This window comes from Podarcis erhardii (assembly GCF_964252035.2).
Source record: "Podarcis erhardii genome assembly, chromosome: 10".
Taxonomy (NCBI): Eukaryota; Metazoa; Chordata; class Lepidosauria; order Squamata; family Lacertidae; genus Podarcis; species Podarcis erhardii.
Genome location: NC_138500.1, coordinates 32,708,594 through 32,723,635, shown reverse-complemented (window position 1 = coordinate 32,723,635; position 15,042 = coordinate 32,708,594). Strand labels below are relative to the sequence as shown.

The following is a 15,042-nucleotide window of genomic DNA, read 5'->3' as shown; positions in this document are numbered from 1 at the left end:
GGGAGCCTGGCTTGATTTGGAAAATGAAAAGTGGAGAGATACCCTATGTGGGGATCAAATGACTTTTGGGATATGAATTTGAGCCAGGAGGGGACCGAAGTTTCTGGGGTCTTTGGTCTCGGAAGAAGTGTGAAACAAGATTGGGAATACTTTATGGGCCCTATCTTTAATTATGGAAATCTGGCAGACTTGTTAAGAAGGAATATGACCACCATTGGGTTGGAGCTCCCCCGAGAATTGCTTCTTAATATTAAAGATTATCAAGAGGATCGGCAGATGGGACATGAAAAAGACTTAAGAGCCTCGGATTTGAGATGTCCAGGTTGATGGACTGTTGTAAGCCGATGGAACTGTTGGCAGGGGCCGAGACCGGGGAGGGGAGTCGGTGAAAGAAAATTGGGAATTTAAAGTGTATATATTGAGAATTTTTTTTTTTTTAATTGCTTTTAATGAGAGATGGAGAAATCGTGGAATGGAATTTTTATGACCCTAGGGGAAATGTCTTAAGAGAATAGGTTTAAATATATCAGTTTTAATGAGAAATAAGATTAAATAAAGTAAAAGTGGATGGCTAATTGGTGAAAGAGAGAATGGAAAATTACAGTATATTAAGATAAATTATTAGGATAAAAATAAAGATGAAGGATTTGCTGAAATATCTATTTGAACTAGAAAACAAAGAGGGGAGGTGTGAGGAGGTCAAGGAAATACCGTATTTTCCCCTCTATAACACGCAGATTTTTTATCCTAAAAAGGAAGGGGAAATGTCTGTGCGTGTTATAGAGCGAATGTGTGGTCCCTGGAGCCAAAAAATCAGGCAAAAATCAAATCGCGGCGCTTCACGGAGAAGGGAAATTTGAAAAGAGGAAGCGGCAGCTTTCCTGCATTCTGCCTCAGGGTCTTACTGCCCACCCTCCTCTGTTTCGTTGCTGTGTTTGCTGAAACGGAACAAAGAACAGGGAAAGCCCCTCCCCTCCAGGCAAGCAGAGGGGAATTTCTCTCTGTGCTCCGGTGCTGCTGGGGGAGAGGGAGAGAGAGGGGGGAGGGAGAGAGAGAGGGGGAGGGAGGGAGGGAGGGAGGGAGGGAGAGATAGATAGATAGATAGATAGATAGATAGATAGATAGATAGATAGATGGCTTGCTTGGGTTGGGGAAAACTTTTGCCTTTCTTTCCTCCAACCCGTTAAATCCCTCTCCTGCATTCTTAGCCAGCTGCTTCTCTGCACACCCCTCTAATGTCCCTTCTTTGTTTTTCCTTCGCTCCCCACTTAAAATGTGGTTACAAAGCATAGATCCACATGGATCCTCAGGATCTTTGCATTGGGTCACCCCAAATTCACCATCAGATCACATAGCATGTCCATGGCTACAGCCTGCACCAAAAAAATCACGCACCCACTGTTGCCTGGGGCTGCAATGGTGCAAAAACGTGGTTAAAAAGCATGGATCCACATGGATCCTCAGGATCTTTGCATTGGGTCACCCCAAATTCACCATGTCCATGGCTACAGCCTGCACCAAAAAAATCACACACCTACTGTTGCCTGGGGCTGCAATGGTGCAAAAATGTGGTTAAAAAGCATGGATCCACATGGATCCTCAGGATCTTTGCATTGGGTCACCCCAAATTCACCATCAGATCACATAGCATGTCCATGGCTACAGCCTGCACCAAAAAAATCACGCACCCACTGTTGCCTGGGGCTGCAATGGTGCAAAAATGTGGTTAAAAAGCATGGATCCACAGGGATTCTCAGGATCCTTGCATTGGGTCACCCCAAATTCACCATCAGATCACATAGCGTGTCCATGGCTACAGCCTGCACCAAAAAAATCACACACCCACTGTTGCCTGGGGCTGCAATGGTGCAAAAACGTGGTTACAAAGCATGGATCCACAGGAATTCTCAGGATTTTGGCATTGGGTCACCCCAAATTCACCATCAGATCACATGTCTGTGGCCACAGCATGAAGCCCAAAAATGATACATCCACTGTTTCATTCAGAATGTTTTTTCCCCTTGTTTTCCTCCTCTAAAAACGATGTGTGTGTTATGGTCAGGTGCATGTTATAGAGCGAAAAATACGGTAAGTCATAGAAAGAAAATTATGTAAAGGTTTAACTTGTTTTTTCCTGTTTTGATTGTATGTATTTTCTAATTATTATTTTTTTCCTTTTTATCTGTTTTTGTTTTTTTGTTTTTTTGTTTTTTGCATTTTTTCTTGGAAATGTCTTGTTTTTTTGTATTGTGTTTTCTGTTGTTGTTTTTTTGTAATGTTTTAAAACCTGAATAAATATTATTCTAAAAAGAGAGAGAGAATCCTCTGATGAGGGTTATACAACTCTGATAGATGGTTTGGAAGACGATCACTTTCAGAGAGATATGGAATACAAGGATGGTCTTGGATTCTGGTCAAGGATAAGAGGTACATGGATCAACCAGCTTCCAACATGTGTCCAGCTAAGTGCGTAAGCCCCTCCTTTTCAGTTTTCTTTTCTGCCATGCTCCAATAGGCCGTACTTCAGTGGAGTTCTGCCGTCTTTTACAATGGCATTTTTGGCATCCACCAAACTTTTATTTGACTATTTCTTTTTTTTTATTATTATTAATGCATTTTCTATTGTTTGGTACATACATTCTATGAATATCTTTATTTGACTCATAATTTGCAACTTCCCCATCAGTCCCTCCATGGCCTCTGATTTATTCCTTATTATGCTGCATATCCTCTTACACCACCCATTATCAACCTACCCATTATCCTATTTGCTGCTTACAGCTCTCACATGGTCATTCCTACTTGAAAGTTTATTTATACCTCTTTAGCTACTCTCCAGTGTTTCCACTACTTCCTTATCTTTGTCTCTTCTTGATATCTTATTTTTGCTGTCATCGTAGCTAGCTCCACATACTCTAGTTAAACTACCACTCTTCTTTTGCTGGGGTTTCTTTCTCTTTCCATATTTGTGCATATATGATTCCTGCAGTGGTGGTTGCATAGAGGAAGAAACAAAGTACCTTCTCAGGAATTTCACCATTATTCTTAAAAGAAAGGCCTCTGGGTTTTTTTTTTGGGGGGGTGGTGGTAATCCTTAAAATGTTTTTGTTGTTGTTGTTTTAGTCGTTTAGTCGTGTCCGACTCTTCGTGACCCCATAGACTAGAGCACGCCAGGCACTTCTGTCTTTGAGAACACTATCCAGCCATCTCGTCCTCTGTCGTCCCCTTCTCCTTCTCTTTCCCAACATCAGGGTCTTTTCCAGGGAGTCTTCTCTTCTCATGAGATGGCCAAAGTATTGGAGCCTCAGCTTCACAATCTGTCCTTACAGTGAGCACTCAGGGCTGATTTCTTTAAGAATGGAGAGGTTTGATCTTCTTGCAGTCCATTGGACTCTCAAGAGTCTCCTCCAGCACCATAATTCAAAAGCATCAATTCTTCTGTGATCAGCCTTCTTTACAGTCCAGCTTTCACTTCCATACATCACTACTGGGAAAACCATAGCTTTTACTATACGGACCTTTGTTGGCATGCTAATATACATAGAAATATTTTTAGTTCTATGTAAATCATTTCCCATACTTTTTGGCCTGCTTACACAACCACTATGTGTGAAAGAAGGTGCCCTCTATCGTTTGGCATTTCCAGCTTAATTTGGATCCTTTTAAAAAACATATTTAAGAGTTTGCTTGGAGTCAAATACCATCTATACATCATCTATAGATTTTCCTTTAGTGTGTAGCTCATCTCACTTTATTGGCCAAAGGAGCGGGAGTACAGCTTCTGGGTCATGTGGCCAGCATGACTAAGCCGCTTCTGGCAAACCAGAGCAGCACACGGAAACCCCGTTTACCTTCCTGCCGGAGCGGTACCTATTAATCTACTTGCACTTTGATGTGCTTTCGAACTGCTAGGTTGGCAGGAGCAGGGACCGAGCAATGGGAGCTCACCCCGTCACAGGGATTCAAACCGCCAACCTTCTGATCAGCAATTCCTAGGCTCTGTGGTTTAACCCACAGCGTTATACATAATCTCTACCAAACTCTCATTTCTATATGTATTGTGGCCAATATCAATTGCCCAATGAGTTATAATTGCTTTTATCATCTCATCTTTTGTTGCCAACTCTATAAAAATTTTATAAATCTTTGAGACTAATTTCTCATTATTTCATAATGGAGTTCTTTTGAATTTCGAACCATCTTCTGAAAAACCTTTTTTCTTTATCTTTTATTTAAACATTTCATTCAATTGGTGATAATGAAACCAAGAAGAAAGAGCGCGCGACCCCGATCCTCAAGGACGAAACCCGGAAGGCTTCGCCAGTCCACCCTTCCCACCGCCCAATGGCTGGCGAGCCTTGAAGAAACAGCACAGCTCTCAGCCAATGGCACTCGAGCGCCCTCGAACTCTGTACAGAAAACATCCGCGCGGGTATGGGTAGGCGGGGCGTATCAGGCCGAGCAAGATGGCGGCGCCCGGAGCCGGGAAGGTAGCGGCGGCGGCCGCGAGGGCAGCTGTCAAGCCGATCTTCAGCCGGGACTTGGCGGAGGCCAAACGGCGCGTGCGAGAACTGTATAGGGCTTGGTACCGAGAAATACCAAACGCTGGTGAGGAGGCGCGGCTGCAGGCGAGCGACCTCCGCCTCAAGGTCGCGTCCCGAGGGGGACGGGCGGGAGGGCGGCGTCGCGGGCTGCGCCCCCTCCCCCGATTTCCCCGCTTCCCCGGACTCCCTTTCCTTTGAGGCCGCTGTCGAGAGAGTGGCCTGCTCAGAACTAAATCAAGGGCCGGGAAGGCTTCCCTGCTTCGACTGCTTCCCCACTTCCCACTCGTGTCACCTCCTCTCTGACACTTCGGGTCCCGCCATCCCAGCCTCCGGCGCATCCTGCCATGGATGTAGTTGGCACCCTGATCTTCACTAGCGACTGCGAGTACCCAAAGAAGGGTTGGTTCAGCGTTAGCGGCGGTTATATGATACTAAGATGGTGTGCCTTTGATCCATTCAGGATATCTGCCCACCAGTGGCCTGCGGTGACATTTGTGGTAGGGGAACAATTAGGCCAGGGGTCAGCAGACTTTATCAGCAGAGGGCAGGTCCACTGTCCCTCAGACCTTGGGGGGGGGGCGGCAGACTGTATTTTGAAAATAATAAGAATGAATGAATTCCTATGCGCCACAAATAACCCAGAGATGCATTTTAAATAAAAGCACACATTCTACTCATGTAAAAATATGCCATTTCCCGGACCGTCCGTGGGCTGGATTTAGAAGGCGATTGGGCTGGATCTGGCCTCCGGGCCTTAGTTTGCCTACCCATGAATTAGGGCGCCAATGTGCACCCACTCCAGGGGGCAGGGTAAGGGTAGGAGGACAAACATGAGGTTTACTCAAGAGCCGCTGCTAAGGATGCAGCTGTGGCAGCTATGTAAAGGCTGAATTCCCCCCTTCAAACTCAAGCTGCCTGATTATTATTATTATTATTATTATTATTATTTAAACAGCTACTCCTGCACTGTATCAGCTACCATAAAAATGTACAGTTCTTAAAAAGAGCCCCTTTATAAAGACCTGCTTGTGACATCAGGGTTGTTCTGTGCCCTTTCTCCTCCTCATCCCCTAAGTGGTGATGGTTGGGGTCCCCTGGCTGGCCTCTGCATGGTTGGGGAAGGCAGCATCTGGGTGCCTCAACAAAAAGAAGGCACTGTTTTTTACCTTCAGGGTGGGAAGTGGTCTCTGCCCCACGTGCATCACATCGGATGTTTTGCGTGCTGTGGGCTGTGCTGTTGCTGGGCGCTGTTTGGCATAGGCAGTTTAGATCTTGTTGGGAATTGCTTGCTTTCTGGCACAAAGCTCAAGTCTTTTACAAAATAAACCCAAGGAGCTGCTCCCCATTGATCCTGGCTGCAACCTGGAGGAAGGGAAGTGCTATTGAGCCGAAGGGGGGCTACTTCTGAGTAAACATGAAGAGGATTGGGCTGCGAATCCAGCTGCCCACTCCTATTTGCTGAGCTTTGCAATGGTGCAAGCTCTTCTTCAACCTGGTTTTGTGTGGGGAAGGGGTCCCAGCTGCATCACCCTGTCCTCTGCACCCTGCAATTGGGATTGAAGGACTTTTAAAATCCAGCATCTCCAAATGTTGACGCAAGAGCTGCATTTTTCAAGACGCAGACAGAGCGGGAAAGATGCCCTATCCATGGCCAGGCCTGGAGGATTATCCGGCCGCCCTACACATGCCCGGGAGAGAAGCTGTGCCTGTCTCCCTCACAGCCCCACTCACCAGCGTTCTCTCCGGCCCAAGCTGCTCGAGCCAAGCCGCCGAACGAGACCTGATAACTGTGCTGCCCACCCAGGCAGAGGAAGGGTGGCTCCTGAGGCTGAGGCCAGCCTTCGAGGTGCTCCTTTTCCCAGCTATTGCAGGGTTGCCACTATGCCCCCCTGGCTGCCTTGCAAAGCTGGGATCCGGGGAGGGTGGCAACGAGTTGCACAAAGTTGCTTACCTTCATGGTCGTCCTCTGATTAAGCGTCGCCCACACTATCTGTAGAGTGCGTAGCAAAGCATGGGCAGTGCATGCTCGGATGAGGAGGAAAGTGGATTCTTAGAGTCCCCCTCTCGTGTTTTCTACCTAATGAGCATACCGTGTGTCTGTTAGAGAGGCTTGGATCAAGAATCCACTTCCCTACGCATCTGGGCATGTGCTGACACCAACCAGGACAAAGGACTACAAAGAGTGTAGCTCCGTGCAAGGAGTGCAACCCTCTTGAGCAGCTTGAGTAGAGCAGCTAAACAAAGAAAGAGGCTAAGCAAGTAAAGTTCAAAGAGGGCTGGAGGAAGAGAAGGAAGGAGGAGGGAGCATGGAGGGAGGTGTGTGAATATTTTACCAGGAACTTTGGGGATTAGGCTAGTTCCTCCGTTCCATGGACTGTATGCCACTGGTGCCAACCCTGGTGGCATGTATGGGGTGGTTCTTATGGAGAATGGTGTTGGTTCACACTACAAGCTGGGAGTAACAGTTATATGTCACGAAAGCTTGAAGGACCTTGCTCATGACAGCTGTGGGCTTTTGTCTTTCCTGTAACTTAATGGGTTGTTAACACCTATTAGATCTTCCGTTTAATTAGAGCTCGCTTTCCATGGAATGGAACAAAACAGCCCACTAGTTGAACTGTGTTCAATTGGAGGCAGTAAATGTGTAAAAAGTAACTTTTTAAGTTAAGACCTAACACTCATTTTCTCACCCATTATTATTTTTTGCTTATCATCTAGTGCATCTATACCAGCTGGACATCTCAGTGAAACAGGGCCGGGATAAGGTGCGAGAGTTGTTCATGAAGAATGCCCATGCCACAGACCCTCGAGTTATTGATATGCTCGTTATTAAGGTAAATTAAGTAACATTTGCCTTAAATTCAAAGCAAGCATAGGATGTCTGGTATATAGAGATAAAAAGCAAAAGTAGTTTTCAGACCCCTGTAGAAATGGAGAAGGGGGTGAAAGCCCATAATAGACTTAAGAGAATGCCTCTTTCCATCATAAATGATACATGACTTTTTCTTTATGAAAGGTAAACTGTGTCTTGCAACATAGGTGCGTCTCTAAACGTGGGGTTTCAAACGCTGTGTCATCACAGAAACAATCCATATTCATGTGGTCTTATCCAAATTTAGGTAACTTAGGGGAGACTTGGGAGAGCCTGCTTATGTCCTCCCTGGCACAACTGGCTTGCCCCAGAGTGCTGATCAGTTAGGCCTTCTTTACGGTACAGTAGTGCCACCATCATGGAGCATATGAGACTATAGTTTTACTATATACCAAAGGAATCTGTCCAAATCTAAATCTGAAGTGGCAGAATCTTTTAAAATACCTCCCTATCTGCTGTGTCTGCCTTGCCCCCAATCTTTAAAAGTATTTTGAGTCAGTAGCAATGTGATTAGGACAATACCTTTGCCTACAGCTCACTATATATTTCTTCAAGCATACAGCATGTAATGCAAGGGTTTCACAACAAACCTCCACTGTCATGTTATGTCCACTAATTTGGTTCTTAAAAATCCCAATTTCATAGAAACCTGATAGTTGTGCCTACCCTGTATTAGCATTATAAATTATTGTAGTAACAGGCCAATTTAAACACCTTTCTTCCTTTTCTGTCTGATATAGGGGAAAATGGAACTCCAAGAGACTATTCACGTATGGAAACAACGGACCCATTTAATGAGGTATTTTCATGAGACAGAATCGCCACGACCCAAGGACTTCCTGTCCAAGTTCTATGCAGGCCATGACCCATGAACTAAATGAACTTTGTGGAGTTGTGATACTGTGTGTTCATCTGCTTCTGTTCCAAATAAAGCCCTGTATATTGAAGAGCTCTTCAGATGGGAGGTAGCCATGCTGGTACTCTCTGTTCCATACTGGTTCTGAATTCTTGGTGCAGATGCTTCAGCCATTCTTGATTCCTTTCATGCATGATCTGCTTATGATAGCCTGGGTGTGCAGTACCCTTGTTGAAACTGGTACCTAAAAAACAGTACTGGAGTACCTAAAAAACATGCTGGAGTCCTATGCACATAGACTTCAAAGTTAGTCCCATTTGAATAAAGTTAAAATGATTCGGTACTCAAAAGAACAAAGAGGTTAGAAGTCTGTGTGGGAAAGATTGTGTTCAATAGTAGAATACAGTGGTACCTCCGGTTGCAAACGGGATCCGTTCCAGAGCTCCGGTCGCATCCCGAGGAATTCGCAACCGGAGGTGCTGCTTCTGCGCATGGTGCGTAGGGTGCTTCTGCACACGTGCATGCGGCGAAACCTGGAAAAATACTTCCGGGTTTGCTGCATACGTAATCCAAATGATATGTAATCGGAGGTGAACTCAAGTAGAGGTACCACTGTATATGTACTTTCACGGGACACAGGCGGCACTGTGGTCTAAGCCACTGAGCCTCTTGGGCTTGCCGATTGGAGGTTCAGTGGTTTGAATCCACACAATAGGGTGACCTCCCGTTGCACTTTCCCAATTTCTGCCAACCTAGCATTTCGAAAGCACACTAGTGCAAGTAGATAAATAGGTACTGCTGTAGCGGGAAGGTAAACAGCGTTTCTGTGTGCTCTGGCTTCCGTCATGGTATTCAGTTGCGCCAGAAGCAGTTTAGTCATGAGGGCCACATGACCCGGAAAGCTGTCTGGACAAACACTGACTCTCTTGGCCTGAAGCAAGATGAGTGCCGCAACCCATAGTCACCTTTGACTGGACTTAACCATCCAGGGGTCCTTTACCTTTTACCATATGTACTTCAATCCAGGATGCATTGGCTCCGATAAAATCATAAAGATTTGGTTCAAGAATGTACTATTAATAGTTGAACATGTATTTTTCCAGAAAGAGAAACCTGGAACACGTTAATGGAGTTTTCCAAACGCTTAAAACATAAGTGGTAACCCTTGGGCTATCAAAAGGCAGTTGATGTATTACAATGGGCTTTTCTTGCTTCCCGGAGTCCTCCCCCAGAAAACCTGGAACCCACTGGGTACTGGGTGTCTTGCCTTACCATGAGTGTATAATACATTTACTGTAATACCATTAAGTAAAACAGCACTAAACTGGTGAGTGGTTTTAGCAATCCAACTGTTAACTCTACAGCCTGGGTGCCCCTGCCCTTGGAAAGACTCGTAAGCCAAACCTGAGCAATCTTGAGAATAATCTGGCAGCAAATAAATAGCTCACTATTATCCTGCCTGCTTTCTTTGTGCAGATAGTTTTGCCTAATTTCTGTTACTGCCCTTGAAATACTATTACCACACTGGCACTTTCCTGAGGAATGATTTCTTAGGCTTTTGAGTCTTCTACCTGCCTTGCAGAAACATTTCTTTAATTCAGCAACCAGAAAGCAGCTAGCTATTAAGCCGCCTTGATTACACTTATGAGTTTGTAGCCTAAGGCTTCCAAAAATTTCCTTTGCTTGCCAGGAGAGTTATTTTGGGGCTTCCTCCCCCTTCATTCCGTCTAAGAAAGCTGAGCCCTATTCCAACCATCCCAAATACAAGTGTAAAAAAATGACACCTATTATGCAAGTAGTTTAATGCTCCATAACCCAACTTTCATGGTTATTTAATAAAGTGGTACCTCAGGATGTGAACTGGATCCGTTCTGGAGCCCCGTTCGCGTCCCGAACGGAACGTGACGGTGCATCTGCGCATGCACGGATCGCGTTTCGCCACTACAGCGCATGACATCATTTTGAGCGTCTGCGCATGCGCAAGCGGTGAAACCCGGAAGTAACACGCTCTGTTACTTCCAGGTTGCCGCTGGGTGCAGCTCGAACGCGCTCAACCCGAAGCGCATTCAACTTGAGGTATGACTGTACTGTATTCCTTCCTTCTACGCAAGGGAGCCCTCCTGTGGTAGAACTGCATGCAGCAGCACTGCTGTGCCCTCTAGTTGTTCCTTCTTCAAAAGCTCCCACAAGAAAATCCTCTTTTTCAGAAATAAGAGAGTAGTAACGTCCCCAATTGCTCTGAACAATGTTCAAGAATACAAAATCCTGTTCTGTACAAATTATGCAAGTAGGATCATACGTACAATTATTTCATAGCAGGGCTATCAAACATGGCATAAGCCAGGGCTGAATGAGGCATGCGTACTGAAAAGTGACAGTCCATTTTTGAATCCACAGACTCTAATCCCATTGACCTTCAGAGCATAAGAAAAAACATGTGGTACAAATAAAAATAATGTTTAGGTAAATTGATGATACAGGAAGCAATTCCTCTTTGCCAAATGTTAAGTTAATTTTATCAGAACTTAGACTTGCATGCATCTCTGAACTTTGGAAGGTGTCATGAACTCAAGATACCACTTATCAATCAATACTGTAACATGTCAAGTTCAAAAAGTTATGGCATAATCATTTACTGTACACCAAAATAAAACAGTGCCTGACATCAAAGGGCTTCTTCTCACTATTAGATATCAGGATTAAAAAAAGAAGTATTTGTGCTGCTGCTTCTTTTTTTGGAGCAAGTCAGTCTAGCAGAGTTAAATAAAGTTACTTTTTCTGTTAAGCACAGAATTTGCAGTTTCAAAAAAAAAAAAGATGTAAAGGGGTGAAAGGGAATTGAAATTATTAATGCTTTTCAGCAAAGGTATGGTGTAATAATACTTAATCACACTTGGATCCCTGCATGCAGCCTAGGACAATTTAAAGAAGAGATGCAAGCCTTGGTCTGTTACACTTTATTTGCAATCTAAACCATTTCTTCACACTCATTAGAACAGGGTTCCAAGCACTGTCATAAACTAGGTGTTACATACAATGATTGCTGAACCAAGGGTATATTCTGCCTATGTATGTAGCCAATCCTCATTTACACATGCACAGAGCATTTACTGGTAGAATGGGGGTCCAACTCTTCCAAAATGTCTTCTTTAAAAACTGAAAAGAGGGGGCATGACTAGACATTGACATCAGAATAGTTGTCTATGGCTTTCACTCTTGTTTTCTCCTGTTTTAACCCTGTAAAGAAACAAGAATATGTTATTTCACACTGCAGAATTGGCCTCATGTTCAACCCGTAGGATACTAGCTTTGCAAAAATTAGAGAATGGCACAGAACACCAGTATCATGTGCATATTATAAACATACTGTTTGCTGCTTTCTACACAACACACAGCTTATTAAAACAAGTTCAGTGTGACATTGGCAAGTGTATTTAGCATATAGAACAGTGATATTGCCAAATCAGTATAAACATTTTGGTCATGGCCTAATGAATTTATTGTCTAGTCAGCTGTAATTCTTTCAAAATTATATTCACAAAAAGTAAGATAAAATAGTAACTAAATTAGAAGCAGAACTTTCTGCATATGCTTAGTTTATTATATAGGAATAAAAGTAGCAATAAAAGAATGGGAAAGAAAAATACTAGGAATAAAGACTGGGAAAGGAAAGGTAGGCAACAGTGCTTTTAGGACAGGAATTGTTATCTAGGGTATATATGTGCTATGATAAGGGTGAGAAGAGATTTCAAAGGCTGCTGCAACTACTCCAATAAAAAAAGATGAGCTTCTCAATGGCCTTCACTGCAAACATTGTAGGGACATGCAGGGTAGGGAAGCTGTTTCAGTCTTAAGGCCACATTCCCTTGCAAGAGCTTTTGGGGGTGCATGCCAGTGCTGGATGGGGCAATGGATGCAACTCTATGCAGCTAACTGCATTCCAGCCAGGCAAAAACCAAGAGGTTTCTACACATACCCATACCTCCCATCTTCATTCACCAAACAGACATTCTAACAGTTCAAGGACAAATTCCAGCCAGGCAAAAGCACAAGGATGAGGAGCAGGGCTGGTGAGGGGATTGCCCTGGAAAGATGTACATTCAGCACTCAGGCCTGACGTTCCCCACCTGTAGGACAGCGTATGAGAGGTTGAGATGCAACCACATTCATTTCTTGTGTATCTTGTACATTCATACGCCACATGTTAGTACCAATTTTATGAGAATTTTAAGTATAGCTGGAGTTCATTGTTTCTGGGTATCTGTTTTGACCTAACAGGTTTGCCAATGAAGGATTGTCTCCCAAGTGTTTTATTCTGGTTTCACTCATCCTACATCAAATGAGGGGGGGCAACTTCAGATCAAGTTTCTGCTTTTATCTATAGCCATACCTATTAATCATCGTCGTCGTCATCTTCTGGTACAAAAATATCATGTTCCTCTAGCAAGGCTGCAAAGTTTTTGCTGATTTGTGTCCCAACATAGAGGAAGGGAATTACAATGGCAAACACACGAAGGAGACCAAAGGGCATCTGCAGAGATTAATTGAGAACCAGTTTAATATCTCTTTCCATGCAAGTCCTGCAGAAAAAGTTGGTCATCAACAAATCTCTACAAAGCTGCCAATGTACATAAGTCTAGAGCTGATGGAAAGATTGAAAGAAATGCCATTACCCTTCAAATGCTTGCACCCATAAATAATAGCACATATTCTTACTGTTCTACTAATTCATGTTTAAACCCACATAGAAAAATATTTGTAAAAATGTCTTCAAATATATGGAAAAGCTAAGTAAAAAAAAAGAACAAAAATGAATATTAGTATTAAGCAAGCAACACGTTTTATATCGAAATACATAAATAGGAAAACTAAAAGTTTGCATATTATCAGATACTCCAAAGTGTTTTCCTCATGGGCGGGGGAACCTGCTGTAGTAAATGATCCAGCGAAACAGTTTTGCTCTCAATTCAAAGCATGAAACTCAAATAATGGAAAACGTAAGTGCAGTACTGTATAACAGCATTACTCAGTGTACCACAGCAGTGATTAGCCCAACTTATTTTATAAGCCCCAGAAATCCATTTTGAACATAGCAGCGAAAATCCTATATTCTATGAGTCACGTTAGCTCACCTCCCCCTTTTTCTCGGGTTCCTGGCAATTCCTTTTGCCTCCCGATTTTGGACCCACTCTCTCTCATCTGCCCCTCCTTGCAGCCCCCATTTTCTAGACAAGTGCTTGTGGAACTTCTGAAAACCAAATGTGGGGCTTCCCTTAAAATATTTCTCCAGGAAGCTGAGCTGAGGGGGCAGGGAAGGGGCTCTGAAAGTCCACATTCCAGACACCTGACAAAGAGTGGCTGGTCCACCCCACTTCATACTTGTCAAATGCAACTTGACATGAAAGCAGTCGGCCAGGTATCAGTCATCCGCATTACTAACATTTCCTGTCACCTGGACAAGAAACAAATGGGGCAGGAAGGCAGGATCTATGGGAAAGGTCTCCCCCTTCCGGCTTTAACCGAGGTGAAGGAGGAAAAGGAAACACACAAAAACACCCTTTTCTTTTTATAAATGACCCCCGCCCCCCCCCCAGCCCACAGGCAGGAGAGGGGAGTAAGCGCTCACTATCCCCCTATGGCTCTTGTCTTACTGATCCTTACGGGATCATTTCCTAGTGGTGCTTCTGTTCTAAAGCCCGCCCCTGCCGCCTTATCCATTGGGCAAACTATCTGCCAAGCCAACAATCCTTTCAAGCCATTGGCTGACACCACGTCCTCCAAGCCCGGCAGCCCATCCCGATTAGCGATTGGCTGGCTTCACTCCCAGCTCGCTTCCCCTCCGCAACCCGGGGCTCCCCTTCGCGCACTCACTTTGACGGGCTTGGGCAAGATGGCGCCAGTCCGGGTGACGGTGACATTTCGCGAGGGGGCAGCGGTCACCGAGGGGCCCCTCTGGTTCCCGACGGGCCTCGCCCAGCACCTTGCCGCTGCCCACAGGCGCCCAGCCATCTTCTCTGTAGCGCTACCGCTATAGCGACGCGACGCGTCCGAAGTGTCGGAAGGATGGGAGGTGCTTTCTCAAATCTCGCGATATGAGGATGAAGGAATAAAATACTCCAGGGCGCGCGTGGCAGGAGTGATGCCACAGAGATTCGAAAATATAGATTGCTCTCATCGCCTCGGATAGGTCGTTTCTTGGTTCCTATTTGAAAAGTCCCTCAGGGCGAAAGTGCTCAGAAAACCCAACAGAGGAATCTTATGTTTTAGCTTGACCCCAAACAGGAGTAGTTCCTACTTTTGCTAACTCTAATCCAGTTACCTGTAACTTTGTTTATTTGCTTTGCCAATATTCAGAGAGGTCCCCTGTCAATGAAGTGCCGCTTTACTCTTTATATTCCTTTTAAAGGGCTTATCACATTTCTGTGATGTTAAATGTGTGTGTGTGTGTTCGCGAATTATCCTAATGTTTCTGTTTATTGTGCATCATGTTTTTACATTACCTTTATTTTTGTAAACAACCCTGTGACCATTTTAGTGAAGAGAGTATATAAATCTGTAAATAAATTAAGTTTGTTACCTACACGAGTGGAGGGGGCTGTGGCTACAGAACAGCAGAGGCCTTGCCAGACTGGGTATCTGGTTGGCATCTGTGGTACATTGGAGAGTAGACTAGGTAAATACTTGGTCTGATCCTGCAGGACACTAATTATGTTAGAACACGCAGGGAGGGAACTCAAGACACATTCTCATCACCGTGCAGCCAAACACTA

The 15,042-nt window shown here is 44.5% G+C and overlaps 2 protein-coding genes across 2 annotated transcripts; one reads left to right on the top strand and one right to left on the bottom strand.

Moving 5' to 3' along the window:
* Positions 1-4,435: 4,435 nt before the first annotated feature.
* Positions 4,436-8,363, top strand: NDUFA6 (NADH:ubiquinone oxidoreductase subunit A6). Its single transcript, XM_081877696.1, has 3 exons — positions 4,436-4,608; positions 7,263-7,378; positions 8,157-8,363. Exons 1-3 carry the CDS (start codon positions 4,467-4,469, stop codon positions 8,286-8,288), a joined length of 390 nt encoding a protein of 129 aa, XP_081733822.1. The 5' UTR covers positions 4,436-4,466; the 3' UTR covers positions 8,289-8,363.
* A 2,850-nt stretch (positions 8,364-11,213) lies between these two features.
* SMDT1 (single-pass membrane protein with aspartate rich tail 1) lies at positions 11,214-14,347 on the bottom strand. Its single transcript, XM_081877701.1, has 3 exons — positions 14,144-14,347; positions 12,663-12,803; positions 11,214-11,509 (listed from the first exon to the last, which is right to left on the bottom strand). The coding sequence occupies exons 1-2, from the start codon at positions 14,279-14,281 to the stop codon at positions 12,666-12,668; spliced, it is 276 nt and encodes a 91-aa protein (XP_081733827.1). The 5' UTR covers positions 14,282-14,347; the 3' UTR covers positions 11,214-11,509; positions 12,663-12,665.
* Between the last annotated feature and the right edge of the window lie 695 nt (positions 14,348-15,042).

Bases quoted from the DNA above. Each gene is read 5' to 3' on its own strand.
- SMDT1 (XM_081877701.1), bottom strand. From the start codon at position 14,281: ATGGCTGGGCGCCTGTGGGCAGCGGCAAGGTGCTGGGCGAGGCCCGTC. The intron at 12,804-14,143 runs GTGAGTGCGCGA...TAATCTCTGCAG, and splicing joins TCTTGCCCAAGCCCGTCAAA to ATGCCCTTTGGTCTCCTTCG.
- NDUFA6 (XM_081877696.1), top strand. From the start codon at position 4,467: ATGGCGGCGCCCGGAGCCGGGAAGGTAGCGGCGGCGGCCGCGAGGGCA. The intron at 4,609-7,262 runs GTGAGGAGGCGC...CTTATCATCTAG, and splicing joins CCGAGAAATACCAAACGCTG to TGCATCTATACCAGCTGGAC. The intron at 7,379-8,156 runs GTAAATTAAGTA...TGTCTGATATAG, and splicing joins TTGATATGCTCGTTATTAAG to GGGAAAATGGAACTCCAAGA.